Source organism: Oculina patagonica, chromosome 9, assembly GCF_052425735.1.
Source record: "Oculina patagonica isolate OP01 chromosome 9, crgOcupat, whole genome shotgun sequence".
In the NCBI taxonomy this organism is placed as follows: domain Eukaryota; kingdom Metazoa; phylum Cnidaria; class Anthozoa; order Scleractinia; family Oculinidae; genus Oculina; species Oculina patagonica.
The window spans coordinates 20,806,930-20,823,668 of NC_135766.1; the positions used below are offsets into that span (position 1 = coordinate 20,806,930).

The window sequence follows — 16,739 nt, forward strand, 5'->3', positions numbered from 1 at the left end:
GTGAAACTTTTTCGTAACGTTGATTTACAACCAGTTTTTAATCTCAATCCCTAAGAACAAACAACTTTTAATATTAATTAAGAACGAAAGGTAAAACCTCAGAGATAATACTTGTTCACGGGGTATAATCGTTGACTTTCTGTCACTGAAAAATCTGTGGAAATCCAAAATTGTTTCCCCGCTTTGTTCTTACGTGGACGACCTCTTAACCTCAACCTGTTGAAACATCCGATTTACAATCAAGCGTTCAGGACCAGCCATAATATAACCAATCCGCAGCTTGCACAAATTTTTTCCACATGCCCAGGTCATGCTAGAAAGAGATAACAAATGAAGACTATATACCTAGCTAGGAAAACAGTCTTCATATAAATACAAATTTGAATCTAAAGATATCTGAGACGTTCAGCGAATTCGAATCCAAATACACATAGAGTGAAAGTAATTTTTCCACACGTAAGAAACATTTTTCTCTGCCTTTGAAACTATTTAAATGAAAAATGTTTGCAGAATTTCCAGAGGTAAATTTACCAACAAGTCGCTTTATTTTATTTTTTTTAATTAGTCTTTTTTTTTTTTCAAGCCACCATGGCCACTAACAATTTTTTTTGCGGTAAAGACTAAGTCAAAGTTCATTATTAGCCAGGTTAAAGCCAACTCAACAACAGCTATCAGTGTTTTGTATTTCTTATTTCAGGAGTACTTTAAAAACCAAAGGCTTTAATTATGAATTTCAGCCTGCTAAACTAACCTTTTTACGCACAATCAAGCGTTTATGACGACCCTTGAAACAACCTATCAGCCGCTTACGCAAATTATGCCACGTGCTCACTACTTGTGAGATAGGAATAGCAAATGAACACTATATTCCATGCCAAAAAATCTATATTTCAATATCAACACAAAACGAGAACACAAGATTATCTGAAACATCCGGCGATTCGAAGAGAACTCAAAAGGTTAGTAGGTAATGTTGTTCCCTCTCTTAAAGAATTAAAATCAAATTTTCAAAGTGGTACCCATAAATTCAAATAGATCATTAAGCTAGTGTGAAGCGTTAAATGTAAAGGCATTAATATTCTTTATATTCTTTAAATATGGTGAAAACTTTTCTTATATTACTAAATGTTACTGGAAATCGCTGTATATGCTTTTGTTATTTACTTTGGCTAAAGGCTGGACGCAAAATCAACTCTCAGTACTTTAATTCATTACAGAGAACTGCCTGAGATTTTTGAACAAAAATATCAGAACAAAAGGTTGTGGTATTCAAATCCTTATTTAGGTCGATCGAGAAGGGCGAAAAAAAGGCGAAATATTTCTTTTATCTTGAAAAATATGAAGTGCCAAAACTATATTTGATACGTTTTAGAGTTGTGTTATTACTTTTGAGATACACTGGACTTGAGTCTTGACTTGATCTTGATCAGGTCTTGATCTGGTAGGAATTGTTTTAGAAAATTCTCATCCAGTCCAAAAACATTAAAAGTAATGAAAAATAAAGAAGAGTTTTGAAAAACAAAATACTAAAAATTTTTGGCTGAGGTATCACCTTTTAGCATCGATCAACATTTACAATTAATCAAAGAGTCTACAAATGCTAACAAGGCGGTATTTAGGTTGAGGTGTGAACCGTTTCTGAATGGAAGAAAGAAAGAAAGAATTAAGAATACATAATTTGATCCGAACAAACATTTTACTTCCTCATGTGATTTAATTATTGGCTGTCACTGAAAATATCAGGGAACACTGCGGAAATTTAAAATTTTCTTCGCTCGTTCTTACGTGGACGACCTCTCAACCTCAACCTGCTGAAGCATCCGATTTACAATCAAGCGTTCAGGACCAGCCATGATATAACCAATCCGCTGCTTGCACAAATTGTTCCACAGGCCCAGGTCATGTAAGATAGAGATAACAAATGCAGACTAAATACCTAGCTAGGAAAACAATCTTCATATAAATACAAATTTGAGTCCGAAGATATCTGAGACGTTCAGCGAATTCGAAACCAAATACACATAGAGTGAACAGTTTAGACCAAACAGTTTCGAAATCCTCGTTATATAGATTCTGAACACAAAGGATCATTTGTCTTGCACTTCTTATTACGGGAAAACTTTCAAAATCAACGTCTTTAATTATGAATTTCAACCTGCCCAATCAACCTTTTTACGTACAATCAAGCGTTCAGGACAACTCTTGAAGCAGCCTATCAGCCGCTTACACAAGTTAACTTGTTATCATAACGTAATGCCACTTGCTCGCTACACGTGAGATAGGAATAGCAAATGAACACTATATTCCTTGCAAGAAAAACATATTTCAATATCAACACAAAACGTGAACACAAGATTATCTGAAACATCCGGCGATTCGTAGAGAACTCAAACGGTTAGTAGGTAATGTTAATCCCTCTCTTAAAGAATTAACCTCAAATTTTCAATTCAAATTAATCATTAAGCTGGCGTGGGGTGTTGAATGTAAGGGTATTAATAGTCTGTAAATTCTTTAAATACGGTGAATACGTTTTTTTATAATACTAAATGTTACTGGAAATCTTCGTTTCTGCGTTTTTTATTTACTTTGGTTAATAGCTGGACGCAGGATTTAGTCAAAGTAATTTCTTACTGATAACTGCCTGAGATTTTTGAAAAAAAAAGTCAGATTTATAAATGAAAAAGTTGTAATATTCAAATTATCATTTTGGTGGATCGCGAAGGGCGAGAGCAAGACGAAATATTTCTTTTATCTCGAAAAATATGAATTGACAAAACTTTATTTGATACGTTTTGAACTGAGTTAGTACTTTTGAGATACAATAGACTTGAGTCTTGACTTAATCTTGTTCAGGTCTTGATCTGGTAAGAGTTGTTTTAGAAAATTCTTATCCAGCCCAAAAACAATAAAAGTAATGAAAAAATGAAGAAGATTTTTGAAAAAAAAAATATTCAAAATGTTTGGCTGATGTATCACCTGGTGGTGGTGAAAACTTTTCTTATATTACTAAATGTTACTGGAAATCGGTGTATATGCTTTTGTTATTTACTTTGGCTAAAGGCTGGACGCAAAATCAACTCTCAGTACTTTAATTCATTACAGAGAACTGCCTGAGATTTTTGAACAAAAATTTAATAACAATAGGTTGTGGTATTCAAATCTTTATTTAGGTCGATCGAGAAGGGCGAGAAAAAGACGAAATATTTCTTTTATCTTGAAAAATATGAAGTGCCAAAACTATATTTGATACGTTTTGGACTTGTGTTATTACTTTTGAGATACAATAGACTTGAGTCTTGACTTGATCTTGATCAGGTCTTGATCTGGTAGGAGTATTTTTAGAAAATTCTCATCCAGTCCAAAAACATTAAAAGTAATGAAAAATAAAGAAGATTTTTGAAAAACAAAATACTAAAAATTTTTGGCTGAGGTATCACCTTTTAGCATCGATCAACATTTACAATTAATCAAAGAGTCTACAAATGCTAACAAGGCGGTATTTAGGTTGAGGTGTGAACCGTTTCTGAATGGAAGAAAGAAAGAAAGAATTAAGAATACATAATTTGATCCGAACAAACATTTTACTTCCTCATGTGATTTAATTATTGGCTGTCACTGAAAATATCAGGGAACACTGCGGAAATTTAAAATTTTCTTCGCTCGTTCTTACGTGGACGACCTCTTAACCTCAACCTGCTGAAGCATCCGATTTACAATCAAGCGTTCAGGACCAGCCATGATATAACCAATCCGCTGCTTGCACAAATTGTTCCACAGGCCCAGGTCATGTAAGATAGAGATAACAAATGCAGACTAAATACCTAGCTAGGAAAACAATCTTCATATAAATACAAATTTGAGTCCGAAGATATCTGAGACGTTCAGCGAATTCGAAACCAAATACACATAGAGTGAACAGTTTAGACCAAACAGTTTCGAAATCCTCGTTATATAGATTCTGAACACAAAGGATCATTTGTCTTGCACTTCTTATTACGGGAAAACTTTCAAAATCAACGTCTTTAATTATGAATTTCAACCTGCCCAATCAACCTTTTTACGTACAATCAAGCGATCAGGACAACTCTTGAAGCAGCCTATCAGCCGCTTACACAAGTTAACTTGTTATCATAACGTAATGCCACTTGCTCGCTACACGTGAGATAGGAATAGCAAATGAACACTATATTCCTTGCAAGAAAAACATATTTCAATATCAACACAAAACGTGAACACAAGATTATCTGAAACATCCGGCGATTCGTAGAGAACTCAAACGGTTAGTAGGTAATGTTAATCCCTCTCTTAAAGAATTAACCTCAAATTTTCAATTCAAATTAATCATTAAGCTGGCGTGGGGTGTTGAATGTAAGGGTATTAATAGTCTGTAAATTCTTTAAATACGGTGAATACGTTTTTTTATAATACTAAATGTTACTGGAAATCTTCGTTTCTGCGTTTTTTATTTACTTTGGTTAATAGCTGGACGCAGGATTTAGTCAAAGTAATTTCTTACTGATAACTGCCTGAGATTTTTGAAAAAAAAAGTCAGATTTATAAATGAAAAAGTTGTAATATTCAAATTATCATTTTGGTGGATCGCGAAGGGCGAGAGCAAGACGAAATATTTCTTTTATCTCGAAAAATATCAATTGACAAAACTTTATTTGATACGTTTTGAACTGAATTAGTACTTTTGAGATACAATAGACTTGAGTCTTGACTTAATCTTGTTCAGGTCTTGATCTGGTAAGAGTTGTTTTAGAAAATTCTTATCCAGCCCAAAAACAATAAAAGTAATGAAAAAATGAAGAAGATTTTTGAAAAAAAAATATTCAAAATGTTTGGCTGATGTATCACCTTTTAGCATCAATCAACATTTACAACTAAACAAAGAGTCTACAATGCTAATTAGGTAGTATTTAGGTTGTGGTGTAAACCGTTTCGGAAAGGAAGAAAGAAAGAGAGAATTAAGAATACATAATTTGATCCAAACAAACATGATACTTCCTCATGGAATTTAATTATTGGCTGTCACTGAAAATATTAGAGAACACTGCGGAAATTTAAAATGTTCTTCGCCGGTTCTTACGCGGACAACCTCTTAATCGACCTCTTCTTAATCGACCTCTTCGATTTACAACCAAGCGTTCAGGACCAGACATGATATAACCAATCCGCTGCTTGCACAAATTGTTCCACATGCCCAGGTCATGTTAGATAGAGATAACAAATGAAGACTATATACCTTGCTAGGAAAACAGTCTTAAACATCCGACGATTCGAAGAAAACTCAAAAGGTTAGTATAGGTAAGTTGCTCCCTCTCTTAAAGAATTAACCTCAAGTTTTCAATGTGGCACCCATAAATTCAAATAGATTCATAAGCCAGGGTGAGGTGATAAATGTAAGGATATTAATATTCTGTAAATTCTTTAAATACAGTGAATACGTTTGGAAATCGGTTTATCTACTATTGTTATTTGCTTTGGCTAATAGCTGGACACAAAAATAAAGACAAAGTACTTTTCTTAGCGGTGAGCGCTGGCGGAAATTTTTGAAAAAAAAATATAAATGAAAAGGGTGTAATATTAAAATCATCATCTAGGTGGATCAAGAAGGGTGAGAAAGAAGACGAAATATTTCTTTTATCTCAGAAAAATATGAATTGCCAAAATGTAATTCGATATGTTTTGCACTGTGTTAGTACTTTTGGGATATAATTGACTCGAGTCTTGATCTGGTCCCACATTTGACAAAGAAAACAAAAATCAAATATGGATGTGCTACCTTTCTCGTACTCCAAAGTCTGTTAGGAGTTTGCAGAAATTTCACACCCAGTCCAAAAACATTAAAAGTAATAAAGATAGAAAGAAAATTCTTGAAAAATAAAATATGCAAAATGTTTGGCTGAGGTATCACCTTTATGCATCGACCAACATTCACAACTAAGTAAAAGAGTCTAAAAAGGCCAATTGGGTAGTTTTAAGGTACTTGTGTTTACCGTTTCTTAAGGAAAAAAAAAGAAAATTTAGAATGCAAGATTAAATCCAAAGAAGCACGTACTTGTTCATGGGCAATAATCGTTGGCTCTTAAAGAAAATATTAGAGAACGCTGCGGAAATTTGAAACTTTTCTTCTACTGTTCTTACGCGGACGACCTCTTAACCTCAACCTGTTGAAACATCCGATTTACAATCAAGCGTTCAGGAACAGCCATGATATAACCAACCCGCTGCTTGCACAAATTGTTCCACATGCCCAGGTCACATTAGATAAAGGTGACAAATGAAGAAATTATACCTTCCTAGGGAAACAGTCTTTATATCACTAAATACACATTTGAATCCCAAGATATCTGAGACGTTCATCGCACGTATTCGAAGCCAACTACACATATCTTGAAAGAAATTGTTCCACGGGTAAGAATTATTTTTCTCCGTCTTTCAAACTATTTAAAATGAATGCCTTTTCATGACAGTCACTGGACATATATTACATTTTAGCCCAGTAAGTTAACCCATTTGCAGTGAAGCGTTTAACGTCAAGACCGTCCCTTGAAATAACCTATCAACTGCCTACACAAACTTTCCCACATGCTAACATCACCTGTGATAAGAATAGCAAATGAAGTCTATATTCCTTCAAAGAGAAACACTTTAATAACCATAAATCTAGACTTAATGCTCATAGAAGATTGTCTGCGGATAGAAAGGCTAATGATGACGTTATTTATAGACATTTTAACCAGTCAGACCATAGTGGCTTAAATGACGTAAGGATTCAGCTTGTTGATAGGTGTACAGGGGAGCAGTACCTTAGGGATAGGGAGGCACAGTGGGCATACAGACTAAGATCCATTTATCCGCAGGGGTTAAATAGTGATGATTTCTTTTGTAGTAGAAACCCTAGAAGCTATTGTACTTAAATTTAATTTTCTGTTGATTGTTGTAAAGCGCGCGATCAAACGCGCGCGCATCTTGAGTTTTACTGTATCTAGATTTTATTGTAACGCGCGCTACCTAGCCCGCGCGCAGCATTATTTGATTGTAATAGTAGCGTCTTACGCCAGCTTACCCGTATTTAATTTGTGTAACGGTTTAAACCGCCTTTCATCAGTTGCCCTGATGAAGTGTTTTTAATAAACACGAAATATCGGCAAAGTCGACTTTCCAGTTTTTATGACACACACAAGCGAATTTGATTTTTCTTTTGCCAAGAATTGATTTCCCTTACAGAGAGTTGATTTTCTTTTGCTGTTATTTTAAGTTCTTTTTTTCGCCGTGAGTTGAATTTCTTTTTCCGCGAGTCGATTTCTTGTGTCACGTCGTGAGTTGGTTTTCTTATGTTATAAGTGCATTGTCTTTTTGTGTTTACTTTTGTAAAGTACCACTTCCTTAGGAATGTCCGTACTGACGACCTCTGTGATATCTCAGTGTATTAGCTCACTGGGAAACAATAAAACATACCCCTCACAGATATTGTTGACAGTGTTATACGCGGTATGTTAATAGTTTTGTTTCTGTAATGAGATTTGTTCCACTTTCATTTGTGAGTTTTAAACAGGTTTCACACTTTCGGAATATGGATAAATCACGGATGGGAGTGAGCAAATTGGGGGGGAATAGTTGCTGGTTGATTGTGAAGGGTTGGGCTTTTTATGTTGCAGAAAAACTTTAAAATAGTAGAAAATCTTGCAGTAAGGTGTTACAAACTAGAAAGGAATACCTTTTGTCAGTGTTTTCGCGATTTTCTGTTCCTCTTACAGGAAGCCATGCAGCTTTCAATTGTTTTCATCATTCTTGGTGTAGCGGCCGTCACACATGCGTCCCAGACCCCGACCAAGACCCCGGCCAAGACCCCGGCCAAGACCCCGGCCACAGCAGGAGGTCTCAGGTTTTTAGGTGTTAGCTATAACATCATCAAAGGGAATCCTGATGGCGGTCAATTGTCTGGGGGTGGCGTCGACCCAGGACTACTTTTTACTAGAAGGGTACTGGGGCTGACATGGGCTAAAGAAAGGACTACTGTCGATCGGAAGTTCTCGGTGCCAGATCAGGTTAACTTCGCTCATCGTTCCTCCTGCGTCAAGACCACCACAAACGAAGTTATTTCCGGGACAAAGTCTTATCAAGACAAACTCAAGGTTGATGTGAAGACCAGCGGTAAATATAAGTGATTTTTTTGTTTTTGTGACTGAGAAATGCATCTTATACTTGATTGGACAAGGCTTGGACTCCGGGATTCGTCAGGCTTCGGCCATTGGCGTGTCTGGTGGGGAGAATCCCGTAAAGGACGCCTGAAGCAGGGCTATCCGGTCACCTCGCCCCAAGCAATTTCGCCACCAACCAACTCGCCACTAAAACTGGTGTATTCCTCGTTCTTTAATCCATGAGCCGAGGTGACTTCGCTTGGTGGCGAGTTGGTTGGTGGCGAGATTGCTTGGTGGCGAGGTTACCGGCATTCGAAGCAGGTACCCCAGGCACTGGCCTAGCAAAGCCTTCAGTTAGCTGTTGAATTGGAAGTTGTCTGGGTGGGTGGTAATACCAAAGTTTTTTCCTGATACGTAATTCAGCTGTCTGTCAGTTCTCCGATGAAAGGCTTTATAGCAGTGCCCCTGGGCTCTTCCAAACTCCACTGGGAGAGGGAAGGGTAAAGCCAAGGCAGTGGGTAATCTCAAACTGCTCCACTGCTACGTTTAATGAACTTTAATTAAATCAGGACAGATTGCTGCAGGGAAAATTTCCTTGCAATGCAAAAGGCACCAAGAGTACTAGCTTAATGTACTGCTTGGTCATGGGCTATCTGGTACATACTGAGTTGGTTACTGCTTTTGGTATGGCCATTTTCTGACACAATCGTTGTTGATCTGACACAAATGTTGACTCCGGGATCTTTGCATGAAAGGAAGACGCAGTTGTATCACATCTCGACTACTGTAACTCACTACTCTATGGTCTCCCACAATAATAATAATAATAATAATAATAATAATAATAATAATAATAATAATAATAATAATAATAATAAAAACAATAATAATAAAAACAATATATAATTATAATAAAAACGTTCCCAAACTCCTTTGCAACTGAAAAATCGTCAATGCCACATATTGTCCCTAAGACAAAGCTGAAAACTTTTGGGGATAGAGCCTTTGCCAAGGCAGGCCCCTCCCTGTGGAATGAGCCGCTTCCTGTTGACATTCGCAAAGCGTCATCAGTGGAGACTTTTAAAAGTCAATTGAAGACTTTCATTTTTAAGAAACTTTTCAATCACACTGTTTCTAGTTTGATTTGTATTTAGGTTCATTCTAATTTTTATATTTTTATATTATTTTTACATATAGTAAACAGCGCTTTAGAATATTTATAGTTTTATTGCTATATTAATGTATAAATTATTATTATATTATAAATTATTACAATAATTATTGCAGAGTGGCTTGTGGGGCAGGTGAATCAGGTATTTTTCTTGTTTTACCAAAGACTTTGCCTTGGCATGTAGCCAAGACTGGTTCCCGCTTTACATGACTGGGAGATTAGTCCAGCAGCCTTGAGGCCACATTTAGGTCTACGATAATAGCTCCTTTAAACCATCAGAAAACCACGAATATTTTATTCAGAGCAACGAATATTCTATATAATTTTTTTTTTAAATATTTTTTGGGGTTATTTTTCACATATAGCTAATTACAACGCAGGATTATGGAATGTCGCCTTCAGTCTCAGTGCAGGTAAGAAGAATGATTTAACCCTCGGACGTACAAGGGGGGGGGGGGGGGGTGGATGCCACCCCCCCATAAGGTTTTTTCCAAATTTTGAGAAAACGATTTACTCTACAGTACTGAAACTTTCAGTAGCTGTTCATTCATCCTTTGCCGAAATTTTGATATGTCAACCATGTGTCCATGATATTTGACGTTGCCATGGCAACGTCATAAATACAGGCAGGTCTTGCCAAAAATCGTCATTTTTAACATTTTTCTTTATTTTTTCCAGTTTTTTTTAAACAGAATTGCACGATTTGTTTATTTTAAGAATCCATAAGCATTCTGACTTGATTTTGCATCAATTTCTGTTATTTTGTGACTTTCTAAGAAAATGTTGAAATCCAAGATGGCGGATCCAAGATGGCGGCTCTAATGACGTCACGTGACGTCATGTGACGTCACAGCCAATTAAAATTATGCCATCTTGTAGAGTAAGCTACGGGCTTTCTTCTGAGAGCAAAATAATTTCGCTACGCCTTAATATAACGAAAACTCCGGGGAGGGGTTCCATCCACCCCCCCCTTGTACGATGGTGGGGGTATTAGTTTGCTTGTACGTCCGAGGGTTAACTAACTATTATGACTCTTACCAGACTATATCACGTAGTACACAAACTGCTTTAAAACACAAAACTTGGTTAACATGTTTAAATCCTAAATCGTCCGGGTGGGACTATGTCTTTAAGGTAGACTCCATAAGGTGGCTGAGAGTAGTGTACCCCCAGCAGAATTAGCCGAATTTTTGTGCAGCCATCCACTAAAAGTGTGCAGCTAGAATAAATTAATTTTGGATGACGTCATAATGGAGGTGTGGCTTATGATTTAAAATGCACAGGAATCTTTGGTGAGGTGAAATAAATTAAAATAAAATGCGCGCGGGAATTTATGCAGCATAATTTATGCCTTGACGTCATGACACGATAAGTCTATTTGATTGACAAATTGACAGAGTAGGGAACATAGTCTACTTAATTGACAGAATGAGCACTTTTCTACTGCGGATCAAAGTGTAAGAACTTTATAAGAAGCTCCGTTTTTTTAAATACTTAAGATATATTTCCTTTAGCTTACTAGAGGTTTTTGAAGCTCAAATAGATTGAATAGATATTCACGACCGAGCAGACAGAGGCTTAACTATGCATTGTTCTCATACAAAGCCGGCGAACGCGCTTGAGTGACCACGGATGTAAACATTAGGATTTTATTTAGCCAAAGCGAGTCGCTTCTGTATGGAAAGAGTCGCGTGTAAACTATTAAGACAATGTTTTTCCCCATACAAAATTTCATTAGTCGACCAATACGGGAGTACTACAAAGGCAATATGGAGTTATCGAGCAGTTACGAGTAAAATAAATTGTAAGACCAGCTCAGTGAACCGATTTTGTGAAAACAATTTGATCAATGTACATTTGACTAGTAAACCTATGTTTCACGTGTTTGGTTTTATATTAATTTTAAGAGTAGAGAACGCGTATGAGCATTTAAGCGAATCACGATATAAACTCGGTGGAGTTTGCTTGAGAAATAAGCATCTATAAGCGTTTCACACGTTGCGCACCGCGAGAAACAATAAGGAACAAACAGCTTTTCTCTTTTAGAATACGTTTATTGATTATTAAAAACATTGAGGTGTCACCAGAAAAGATTTAACAGGTACAGTTCACTTAGTCTTCGGGAACAGTTTGTTTGACAAACAACCGATTGAGTAAGAACTTTCGCTTATCGATAGCGAGTTCTGTCGATTCTAACCAATCGTATCCCTCTGTATCTTTCAATTCATTTTTGGTCTAGATCACTTTACGGAAGGTCGAATCTTTCTTCATTGCATGTATCCACTGTAAATAATCCAAAAGAACTTTTCTCAGCTCCTTCCTGTATACTGGTAGCAGAGCATTTTCAGCCTTAACACGGGCTACTTCAGACGAATCTCCATGTTGTTCATACTCGTTTATCAGAGCTGCGAGCTGGGCTTCGTGACGACAAGTGACTTCATCTTGAATGCGCGACCAGGGATCTATATACTTCTTTTCTTCTTGGGAAGAGTCTATTTCTTCGCTCGATTGAGAATCTTGAGATGACTGTTCGCTTTCCTGTGAGCTCTCGTCATCGCTTTCATCTCCACTATCATCGGGCAATATGATATTTCCATAACCCTCTTGAAAGATTTAATTATAACTGCTGTACATTGTAATCTGAACGGTGTAAACTCTGATAATAGACTGAACTACAAGCAGCTTCTTTTATGGCTATTGGTGAAGGAGGGGTTACCCAGTAAATCAGTTTTTGGTGTAAAATTGGTGCTAAAACAGGCCAAAATACTCGTACTTGATCATGATCTCCTTTCCAGGGTTTTCCATTGATTCAGGTCAAAACTTTTCAGGCCAGTGGGAAGGGTGCACAGAGTAAAAGATAGAGAGAATAAGAAAGCAGAGAAAAACGAAAAGGAAAGGAGCAAGGAAAAAAATCGGAACGGTTCAGCAAAAAAAAAAAAAAAAAAGTCCAAATTTTGGCTTATGTGCACGCGCCAAAGTAAAATATTGTACATCTTTAAATGGTAATTACATCAAAATCTTCCTGCATTGTCAGAAAGTGCATTTTTAGCAAATTTAGAGAAAATTTGGACCGTAGAGCCAAGAAAATCGATTAACGGTTAAAAAAAACGCGTTTTTGGGAATAATTTCAGCATATTAAGGTTAATAATCAATAAACGTATTCTAAAAGAGAAAAGCTGTTTGTTCCTTCTTGTGTCTCGCGGTGCGCAACTTGTGAAACGCTTATAGATGCTTTTTTCTCAAGCAAACTCCACCGAGTTTATACCGTAATTCGCTTAAATGCTCATACGGGTTCTTTACTTTTAAAATTAATATAAAACCAAACACGTGAAACAGAGGTTTACTAGTCAAATGTACATTGATCAAATTGTTTTCACAAAATCGGTTCACTGAGCTGGTCTTACAATTTATTTTACTCGTAACTGCTCGATAACTCCATATTGCCTTTGAAGTATTCCCGTATTGGTCGACTAATAAAAATTTTGTATGGGGAAAAACATTTTCTTAACAGTTTACACGCGACTCTTTCCATACAGAAGCGACTCGCTTTGGCTAAATAAAATCCTAATGTTTATATCCGTGGTCACTCAAGCGCTTTCGCCGGCTTTGTATGAGAACAATGCATGGTTAAGCCTCTGTCTGCTCGATCGTGAATATTTATTCAATCTATTTGAGCTTCAAAAACCTCTAGTAAGCTAAAGGAAATATATCTTAAGTATTTAAAAAAACGGAGCTTCTTATAAAGTTCTCTCACTTTGATCCGCAGTAGAAAAGTGCTCATTCTGTCAATTAAGTAGACTATGTTCCCTACTCTGTCAATTTGTCAATCAAGTAGACTTATCGTGTCATGACGTCAAGGCATTAATTATGCTGCTTAAATTCCCGCGCGCATTTCATTTTAATTTATTTCACCTCACCAAAGATTCCCGCGCATTTTAAATCATAAGCCACACCTCCATTATGACGTCATCCAAAAAAAAATTTATTCTAGCTGCACACTTTTAGTGGATGGCTGCACAAAAATTCGACTAATTCTGCTGGGGATACACAATAACTGTAACGATCTTGTGTTAAATCTCTATCTTTCTCGTTATTTTAGGTTATGAGAAGGTGAAGAAAGAAACATCAAAAAGTCACAAAGTGTTTTTTGAAGAGAAACAGGTGTGCAACGTTGGCACCGCTCGATATCTATTGTCCAAAGCTCCCTTTGAGAAGTGGTCGGTTACCACAGAGTTCGCAGCTGATGTGTGTGGTTTACCCGAAGCGTATGACCAGAGTGTTTATGTTGCATTTATTGATAAATGGGGAACGGTTAGTTTGCTGATATGATTTAAATACTTATCTATTTTTTTAAAGGATGTTTTTTCGAGCTAGGCTGGAAATAAATGATTTTATGCTTGCGACCAAATCCTCTCCCAGCTTCCGGTTGAGGAACTTCAAGTCATTCGGTATATAACTTCATGGTTCTTACGTGAGGGTAAGGCGAATCTTCATTCAATCATTTTGCAAACTCATGTTCAACATAGCGAAGACATTATTCCCCATCCCGCACGACCTACATGTTTTCTTTTTTGCTAAACATCAGGTGGGTTCTCGGCCACCCTTGCTCGGATAATACCAAGACTTTCCTACACCAACCACCGGAAACGAGAAGCCAACGTCTTTTAAAAAGTCTAGGACAATACCTTGTATGTTTTTTTTAAAGTAATCAATTAATCCTTTTTGTTAAAGAAACGCCACACCTGTGGGAATTGGTAATGTTTTGCGTTTGTCCTAGAAAACCGAACTCATCCAAAGTAACACTCACATACCTTACCAATATGTTGTCATTATTTTAGAAGGAGCAAAAGATAATCTTTTTGTGTTCCTAGTTAGAACCTTCCCATCCGTTTAACAATGTGAAACCTAATGTGGATCATACACATTGGCATGAAATGTAGCTTTCCCGTCTAAGCACTCTGTTGTAGCTACCGTGATTATGTTAATAGTGGACCACAGGCATGCAAAGCGCGCCGTAGGAGCGCCACGGGTAAGAAGTTTTGGTACCTTATTGACGCGAGATATTTTAGTTCTGACGTCAGCTTACACCAGTCCTTCGTCCGTCCTTCCGTTCATACGAAGGCAACCTAACGAGGAGAGGAGAATGTCACCTTCTCAGTGGCGGGAAATGAGTATAGAAACCTCATTTCACCTGAATTTCGCGTAGTACTACACGAATATTATACGCTCAGGTTTCTTTGCGATTTATTAGAGTTTAGACTCTTTTACCAAATGTTATTCCAAATGTTTATTTCTTACGATGCCCTGAATAAGATCCGTACAGCAGCGAACCAAGACAAGGAAGACCCCATAACCATCTGGCTTTCTGTCCCGTACATCGGAGACAAAACATCCCAACTCTTAAGGTCCTTCAAAAGAAAGCTTCGCAGATGTCTTACAAACTCTAACATCGAGATAAAAGTACGCGAGAAAACAACGAACGAACAATAAAGATCGAGTTCCACTTCTGAATAAATCACATGTTGTTTACAAATTTAAATGCCATGGCTGCCAATCAGCGTGCATCGGCAAAACGGACAGAACTCTTTTCGTCCGAAGACATGAACACGCAATCTCTGACAAAGAGAGCGCAATTTACAAACACCTGCGAACGTGTAACCATTTACTTTTCATTCGTGATTTGTGTAATTTACCGGATAATTTAAACACTGAGATTGCTCCACCTTCTATCAGCAATGACAAAGAATATTTCACCCATGTTGTCCGTGATAATACAACGGTATTAGACTGTGATCACAACTGGAATCTTCTTCTATACAAAGAGGCTTATTACAGTTATTTTATCAAACGCCTAGCACCTTCCCTAAACAATGGACTAAAATCCAGCAGAGAACTCTATCTATTCTCCTGAGTAAACTTATTGTTTTCGTCTCCTCACTTACAGTATTTAAGATCTAGCTTGTATGTTAATTTTATTAGTCTGATGATGGTATAGTTCATACCGAAATATTACAATCTATTTATCAAGATCTTCATTTGTGGTCTGAATTGTTGTACACAATGAACTTATTCGGATTATCCTTCGTCCTTTATTTACCAAATATTATTGGCCCAAACACGAAGGAAATTTTTTCAGTGTCTGCATAAGGTTCTCTAAGTAGTGTACGAAGAAGAAACATAATATAATTCGACCTAAGTTAAATCCAGTAAAGCCACACAAACTAAAAAAACAAAAAAAGCGCTTGTGGTTCGGAAATCAGTGAGCTGCCAAAGATGAACAACAACGCCAATAACTAAACAACGAGAAAAAAATGTATACGTAAGTGAGTGGATTGTATCAGCGTTGGGTTGAATTCTCCTTGGTACCCGTAAGATCGAGCTTAGAGTCGAGTCGATTTGAGTCGCAAAATAACGAACATTTACGCCGAAATATTTTCGGTTTCGTTGCGAGTTACTTGTGTTCTCGTTTTTCTTAGCGCACATTGCACAGGTTAACAGGAACAGACGCACAAATAGCGTTGGCCCAGGGAAATGTCCGCGTCTTTTACTCCGACAAGTAAATTTTCAGCAGTCACAGTCTTGGTGGAATGCTTCAAACCCTTTAAACAGTACGAAAAACTGTTTGATTGCCCTGAAGTACATTAGAAAACTAACAGATTATAGAACAGGCAAAAGTACTGAAATTTGAAGTCTGTAGCGTTTTCCAACTTCGAGCTATTAAGAAAATCTTTTTGAAAAAATCGAAGTTACATTAAATTCTGAAGCAGCCATCATGTTTGTGTCTCCCCTTGAGGAAAAAATACGGCGGCCATAGAATTGTACGTTCCGTAAAGTAGTTTCTGCCATTAATATGCTGTTCACTGCCAGGCTTGTGGGTAACATCAGTCTGGAGATGAGAAAAGGCACATACCTAGGCCTTAAAGCAGTGAGTCCATTCCTCATAAAGACTACAACTATATAACAATAAGAGATTTGGTGATTTTATTTTATTACAGGACATTGTTGTGAAGGTAACTTTGGGGACCAGGAACACAACTCGCTACGAAAGTTCGTATACTAAAGTTGCCAAATATGCCATGGAAAACGTAAGAATTGTATTTTAAATTAGTCTATACCAAAACTGTGAAATAAGAATATTTTCATACTAAGTGTACGTCTATCGAACTTTATATAATAACCTGAATTCTACGCGCATTTTGATTGGTTCTTACTTATGATCTATTAGAGTACAGGCACATGGATGGCGTCACGCGGTGGTGTGACTCGCGCGCGTGATCAGAGTTCATAGTCCAAATCAGAGTTGTCGGCAAAGTTTTTCAAACTTGCGGGGCCATAACAAAGCAAAAAAGTTCAGCTTAATTAGAAATGTTCAGTGAGAAACAATACGCCAAGCATCGTTCACCATTCGAAGCATTTAA

At 37.0% G+C, this 16,739-nt stretch overlaps 1 protein-coding gene across 1 annotated transcript; it reads left to right on the plus strand.

Annotated features, from left to right (window-relative positions):
• The first annotated feature begins 914 nt into the window (after positions 1-914).
• On the plus strand, positions 915-16,424 carry LOC144666636 (perforin-like protein 1). The gene is made up of 5 exons (XM_078528032.1): positions 915-959; positions 7,767-8,163; positions 9,687-9,734; positions 13,421-13,632; positions 16,317-16,424. The coding sequence occupies exons 2-5, from the start codon at positions 7,773-7,775 to the stop codon at positions 16,422-16,424; spliced, it is 759 nt and encodes a 252-aa protein (XP_078384158.1). The 5' UTR covers positions 915-959; positions 7,767-7,772.
• Positions 16,425-16,739: the final 315 nt, after the last annotated feature.

Coding starts and splice junctions, on each gene's coding strand:
- LOC144666636 (XM_078528032.1), top strand. CDS start 7,773: ATGCAGCTTTCAATTGTTTTCATCATTCTTGGTGTAGCGGCCGTCACA. Junction 9,735..13,420: donor CGCCTTCAGTCTCAGTGCAG/GTAAGAAGAATG, acceptor TCGTTATTTTAG/GTTATGAGAAGGTGAAGAAA. Junction 13,633..16,316: donor TTATTGATAAATGGGGAACG/GTTAGTTTGCTG, acceptor ATTTTATTACAG/GACATTGTTGTGAAGGTAAC.